Source organism: Kryptolebias marmoratus, linkage group LG15 (genome assembly GCF_001649575.2).
Source record: "Kryptolebias marmoratus isolate JLee-2015 linkage group LG15, ASM164957v2, whole genome shotgun sequence".
Classification (NCBI taxonomy): domain Eukaryota; kingdom Metazoa; phylum Chordata; class Actinopteri; order Cyprinodontiformes; family Rivulidae; genus Kryptolebias; species Kryptolebias marmoratus.
Genome location: NC_051444.1, coordinates 27,411,540 through 27,418,560, shown reverse-complemented (window position 1 = coordinate 27,418,560; position 7,021 = coordinate 27,411,540). Strand labels below are relative to the sequence as shown.

General features: G+C 40.4%; 1 protein-coding gene across 11 annotated transcripts in view; it reads left to right on the top strand.

Annotated features, from left to right (window-relative positions):
• nav2a (neuron navigator 2a) overlaps window positions 1-7,021 on the top strand; it is a 228,525-nt gene that overhangs the window by 204,249 nt on the left and 17,255 nt on the right. For 10 of the 11 annotated variants that reach the window (XM_037980061.1, XM_037980062.1, XM_017426754.3 and 7 more), the window contains 6 exons: window positions 22-241; window positions 1,959-2,248; window positions 3,703-3,768; window positions 4,426-4,470; window positions 4,959-5,116; window positions 5,430-5,612. In XM_037980061.1, the coding sequence (XP_037835989.1) occupies window positions 22-241; window positions 1,959-2,248; window positions 3,703-3,768; window positions 4,426-4,470; window positions 4,959-5,116; window positions 5,430-5,612 (962 nt within the window). The remainder of the gene's footprint in view (window positions 1-21; window positions 242-1,958; window positions 2,249-3,702; window positions 3,769-4,425; window positions 4,471-4,958; window positions 5,117-5,429; window positions 5,613-7,021) is intronic. The other variant, XM_037980060.1, reaches the window with a different exon arrangement.

Here is a 7,021-nt window from a genome sequence, read left to right as displayed (position 1 = left end):
CACATCACCGATTAACCCCAGGTTATTTGGTGGGAAGTCCAGTAAACAGGCTCCGGTCACCACAGCTGAAAACCTGAAGAATTCCACAGTCATCTCCAACCCTCACGCCACCATGAACCATGTTTCCACGGTGCTGGAGTCCCCCGATGGAGGTCTGGGAGTCGGGGACAGTGAGACCAGCAGCCCCCTGTTTGGAGGCAGAGCATTGGGATCAGGAATGGGGACGCTGGGCAGTGAGCAGGTGAGGAGGATTAAATAATGGAAACAAAAGATATGTCTCAGTGAAATAACTTCAGAATCTTATTTTTTGTACTTAATAATAATAATTAGTTTGTGCGAGCTTTTAACTGTGGCAACCCCGGAAGAAGCAGCTGAAAAAACTTACCTTTTTAAATGGCACTCAAATATGTTCTTCTCACCATGTTATTGATTTCCTACCACTGATCTTTTGAATTGGTGTCATTTCTAACAATATTCGTTTGATTTGTGATCAGCAGCCACCCACCTCCGTTCACTGTAAAACCTGTAAGTTAAGATTAAACATTGAGCTTCGAGAAGATTAACATAAGATTCTGGTAAACGTATGGGAGTGTGTTTATGGTGCTACTTACAGGACTTTCGAAGAAACAACAGGGATTATTTAGCTCTCACCTTACTAATACTGCGCACGTGTTGAGGTCGGGGGACAAACATACGAGCTGTGCAGTTGCCCGTTTGACAAACTGCTTGGTTTATATTGTTTCAGAGCACAAAAGACTAACCGTGCTCAGTCATGAACTCTGTTCTTTCCTCACATGATTCATTAGTTTTTGTCTGGTTAGTTATGCGTCATTGAGTCATAAACAAAGAATACTGTTTTTCAAGGTAGCAGTTATGTCTTCATCATCATGAGTTCAAAAGTTTAATCAGTTGTTTGAAATCCTTTAGACCCTGGAACAAGATGGAAAATGCATTCATCCACGCTGCAAATCATTGGATTTTATTTTTTTCAGTAATACTATTATATTTAAACAGACATTTTCTCTTTTTTGCCTTCTTTGGCCGAGTTAAATCAGTGAGAACATCCATAGGACAGGGAAGCGTTTAGAAGTTAAAAACAAGACACTTCTCGGTCACTTCTATTTCTTATATCAGATTTTAAAAAATCTGAGGCATTGTGTCCAGTTTCTTGTCTGCCACTATTATTATTTTCTTTTCAAATTTACAGACCTTCATGTTAAGCTGTCACTGGTTCCTTTTGGTAATCCACACAAAGCAAGCTGTGAACTGAAGCTTCATCAATGTGTGCTTCCAAACATCAAGGTGGCATCTGAAAGTCAGCAGCATGGCAACAGCACCATTAATAACGCTTCTAAAATCTTACCAGACTACTAAAGGGTATCCCTAGGAGCGATTCTATATCTTAATGTTAGGGTTAGTTTTGGGGCCCTGGTCTTATGGAACCAGATCCCAGATAATGTACAAAATGCAAACACTCTAAACTTCATTTGAACTCTTTTTTAAAGAAGTGCACCTCTCTTTTTTTGTTTGCTCTGATCTGTTTTTGTTATATTTTAAGAATATTTGTAGAGAACTTGTCTTACTGCTGAAATATAATGTATATAAATAGCGTTCAGCCGAGATAAGAGCAGTTCGCTGCAGTGTCTCTCTCATGTAACACAAAAACTCTAGTTCAGCTTTGTTACTGTGTTTGTTGCCAGCTCAGAGACATCTCAACGGGGTATCAACCTCAGTGCCACGTTCCATCTCTCCACTTAAAAAAAAAGGCTGATGCATAAATGAAGTCATGTCAAACCCACTTCGAATGAGCGTTGTGAAGTAGCTTGAAGTCTAGAAAGTCCAGAGTCTACCATAAATCAGGCCATTAGTTGGAAATCGGATTTGTCATATAAGGGAGTTTACATGTGTCTTTTATAGTTTGTTTGAAAACAGCGGCCACCCTCTTTGCCCTTCCACAGGCCTCCAGCCCAGGATCTGTTTACTCCTCCACCGGTCCCTCTAACAGCCTGACGTGGGGAACCACCTTCAGCAGCTCCTCTGTCCCGAGCAGGGAGAGCACCCTCGGTGGACATGCCGGGACAGGCAGCGTGGGCTTCCCTTCTGTCAGCAGCATGCACACCAGCAGCGAGTCCATTGACATGAGCCTGGGCAGCGCTGGAGGTGGAGGCGGGGGCCACGGGACCCACAGGGAGGACACCTTGTCCGCTCTGGGTCGCGCCGGCAGTGTGAAGACTGGCATGTCTGAGAGGTGAGAGGACAGATTAGATTAAGAGATTTATTGGAGTCTAACAACAACACTTTTAGAATCTCAAGAGTTTTGCATTTATGAAAGTTTGTGTTTGATTGGTTTACACAAATAAAGAGTCAATAAGTTACTTTGTATATAATTAATTAGCTAAATAGCGTTCTCATTATTGTCTGCACCTTTTTTAGGGTAATGAACCTCAGGAGTACATTTAATTATGGCGTTATTTATTTATTTTTTTAGTCGAGGCAAGAATTCCAGTCTGTGTTAATTATTAATAATGCCGCACTAACTTAAAATGATACAGAGGTGTAATGAATTAAAATGTTCCTTTACTGTGTTTGTTTGCTTGTTCCAAAGCTATTACTAAACTGATAACAATTGTTATCAAATGCCTTTTAGTCAAACCAAACCAACTGAAGCAGAGCCTGTAAAAGCCATTAACAAGGTCAATATTTCCTATAAGACTCAGTGTTGTTTTCTTCCAGAAGTTAAAAGGTGATCATTTAAGCCATTAAGACATGAGGTGTCCTTCACATGTACATGCAGCTATAATGCAATATTACAACATGTCTTAAAGGCTTATTATTGATTTGCAGAGATCAGCAAATATTATCCCAATGCTTTGTTTGTTAGGTTATATTAAATTTAATACTCAAACTCTTAAAAATAGTTCAGAGTACTTTGATAAAGTCACTTTGTATAAGGAAGTTGGAAAGTTTTTTGGTTTCCTTTTATTAAACTGTCAACATTCACATTGGTTAACCATAAATATTAGCATGTCTAGTGGGTTTTGGTTTTGTAAACAGACCAGCAGTAGAAAGAAACAAACTTTTTTTTTTATTTATGTTAAAGTTGGTTAAACAGTTACCATTAAAAATAAGACAAAAACAACTAAATTTTACTTACAAAGCTGTTCAAACTTGTTGTAATTTAAAAGAGATGCCCAAATGTTACTAAATAGTCAGAGTTTTTAAGTCTGATTGAAACTGTTAGAAAATAGCTCCAGTGTTCTTATTACAAAAGCGCAGTACATCTCTGAAAGGGGTTCAAGACCCCCCTGACATCCTGCCCAGTCCTGACATTAATTCTTCTTTTATCCAGCACTAAGCAGCCATTGTGGTGAGGCGTCGCTTCTTGTTTGCCATCTTCTCTGAATCTGAGCAGAGAAATAAACTATTTTGGCTTCCTCTGCTGATCATTCGATAATTGCGGTCGCTGTTGCAGATTCCTGACAGGGCATCTGTGAAATGCGAGGTGAATGTCTCTAAGGAAACATTGTATCATCTGGACTCACAGCTCTGAGGTTATGGTATCGCCTTCCTCCCTGCGGTTCCTCAGCTTCACCAGTAAAGAATCCTGCAGTTGATCTCTGTTCTGAAACATTCCTTCATCGACTTCACTCTAAAACTTTGTTTCTCTGTCTGTTGTTTGTCTTCCTTCCCGTCTTCCATCAGCCCCCTGTCCTCTCCCTCCGCTAGCCCTATATTCAGCCGAAACACGCTCCCTCGGCGGCAGGACAGGTAAATCTACCTGTGTGTGATGGTAGGCTTGTGGGTGGTCCTATGAAGCCACCACCTGCTGCCACACAGGGAGCACCGCAAAGAATCTCAGAAAGTTGATGTTGTAGTTCTGTAGTTTTTGCATTAAATGTGTTGCCCTGTGTGGTAGTTTGTGGTTACTTTTAGGACCCCTTCTTACGAATGGGGACGTGTAAGAATGTGAGGTTGTCTGGAGTTTTGTGGAGTGGTAGGCTTTTTAATGAGTGGTCACAGACTGCCATCTTGTGGTGGACTATAGAATTACAGGCGCAAAGGATGTTTATTTTTTTCCCATAAAGTAATTGAAATTCTAAACATGCTTTATTATTTATGACCCTTAACATCTCCTTTTACCACAAAGCTTAATGGAGATTCCTTGTTACCTATAAATAGTAAAATAAGTTGTTTGTTGGTGTTTTTGCTGTATGTTACTTTTCTTTATTTTGTTTTAAAAAAAAGAAGAGTAGAGGTTGATTTTTTGGTTACCAAAGTTGTTGGGGTTCAGTAAGAAAAAAAAAAATGCAGACTGCAGACTAAAGATAGTACTGCTATAAAAAGGGATGTTTTAGGTAGTTCTTCATGTGTCCTTGCCTCCTTGCTTCCTTTGTTTTCCTCTTCTGAAGTGTTTCTCTCCCACAGCGGGCCACATTGTGGTAGAAACACTCTGCCTAAGAAGGGATTCAGGTACTACATTTGCTCTCTGTTGGGCACCTTTTCCACACATATTCACCACAATCCCCTGCATTTCCTTTACTCTTGCGTCCATATCTGTTCTCCAAGGCTTCTGCTCACGCTTTAACAAGCAGTTTTGGTTTGGCACATGTCCTTGTGTTGTGCTTCCATCAGGAGGCGTGTCATTCTGTCCTTGTACCGAGCTGTGGGCCAGGCATGGTTACTGTATCCTGGGTCAATTTTATTGATTTATTTTTTTTTATCGTTGGCGTCCGTTTTGCTTTTTCTGTTGCTCAAAGCTGAAATCAACATAAGTTCACGCTCTTGTAATAAGTTATTGCAGCATCTGTTTCATCTTTGTGTCAGATCCCGGCTATTAATCTGACTGCTTGAAAAAAAGGAAATCTGTAATCTGATCACACATCAGCACAGTCCACACCACGTCTTCCCCGTTTTGACTGCCGCCTGTCATTTTAACTGTTTCTTTTGAATTCCTGCAGGTATGGCCCGTCAACACAGCTGCGAGGCCACGAGGATCGTGATTGGCTGCGCTCCCACTCCACCAGCGGGCTGCAGGACTCTGCCAGCAACTCGCCGTTCTCCCCTGGCTCTAGCCTCACCTCCCCCTCCGGTACTCGCTTCAACTTCGGACAGCTGGGTATGGCGCTAAAACACAACTCCAGAAATGCAGATGGGACTAATGTGTGTGTGTGTGTGTGTGTGTGGCTCGAGATGAAGTTTCAAGACACTTTCTGTACTGCCTGCATCATTTATATTGTCATAATTCTTCACCTAATTCCTTAAACACTTCCTCCAATGTCATGCACTCAAATGAGGGATTTTACTTTTTTTGTTTGTTTGAGTTTGGCATTATAATAAGGTTTTTAAAAATTTACTAAAAAGTGGGCAACTTTTAATAACTAGTGTTTAAAAATGCCTCAGTCTCATTTAATGTGTCATTATTTTCACAGCATCCAGCCCGACCTCTGCTGCTCAGATCAGTCTTGCTAGTCTGCGCAACAACAGCCTGACCAATCAGGACACCCCGTTTGACCCTTGCAGTGACAACCGGCTGAGAAACTCCTGCATGTCGCTTGACGAGAAGACTCGCACCATGAGCCGATCGGGCTCTTTCAGAGACGGGTTTGAAGAAGGTAAAAAGGAGGCAAAAGAAGCACCGATTTATGTTTAATTCAGCTTTCTTTGGACATTTGAGTTCAAATTCGGTGCGAATTTGAGTAAGGCAAGACCTTCGTAACCACATCCTTCCAGGACTCTGCAGTCAGCCCCTCCGTAGTTTACACTTTTATGCCAAAGGAATTATTCTTCCATTCGATAACAAAACATTAGTGCAGATTACAGTTGCTCCTCTGGAGAAAAAGCCTTTTATTCCCTGTGGAAATCCATAATCAGCTTTGCTTCAGCTTTGTTTATTGGGAAAAGAACCAAGCTGTGCTTTTCTCACCAGCAGCGGGGCTCCATGCTCGTAGGGAACAGCTCAGGAAAGCTTTCCGCTGTGAGTCTCCTCAATCTATCAGGCCACAGAAACACAGAGCTTTGACTTGGGCGTATAAACTGAAGCAGCAGGGAGACGAGGGCATGGTAATGTGTTGAAAACAGCTCTCATAAAGAGAAATATCTGACTTAAAAACATTGTTTGCATTTAACCTGCATTTTACTTAATCACAATATAAAAAGTTAATCACAGCATAATGCAGAAAAAAAACACGCAACTGCAAAAAAAGTGCCTAGTGTTCACACAATGGAGAGTTATTAATCCAAACTGCTTTTGTTGATGGCATTGACAATTGTGGTTTTAAACTTACAAATGAAAAATAATTTAAAATCAGGACTGTTGTTTTGTTTAATGAAGGAAAAATACTTTTAAAAGACTAGTAGTTAGATTATGAGCCAATCTATCTCCTAGTAAGAGCTACAGGAAGTGGCACTCAGTTAAAGTGTCACTGAATTTAAATAGAGATTAAATCCAGGGACACTTAAAGGGTTTTTAACAACAAACCAAGATTAAGGAAGAATCAATGACAATCTTTTTCTAACAGTTTGCTGTCCTAAACATTTGATATAAAAAGGCAACTTAATAAACCTGAGTATCGTAGTTGTGTTAAATATAGATGGAAGCTGTTCATTTGTTTTGTTTTTATTTTATTTCTGGGAGAAATTCAAGAATATTTTTTAGATACTCTGTTTTACATATGTAACCTCAAAGACAGGCCGAAGACTCTGTGATAATCATTTTGTCATTTAAATGGATAAGACAGCTGTTTGTCTTTCCTCTAGAAGCTTAAAAGATCTCTGTGAAACCGTGTTATTACAGCTCCACCACCAGTAACAGATCTAGCTCCACAATCAGTGCTCCCTCTGAGCAGAAGAGATAATTACAGGGATCACAGTGGGAGGTGTGAATGAGACACTGTGACATTTAAGAAAACCTCAAACAAAACTTTCTCCCTTTTCATTTTCTCTCTTTCTGTGTGTGTGCTGGAAACAGACGCAATTTATGTGTGCATGCGTGTGTTTCTGAAGTGTAAAGTTACCCATAAGC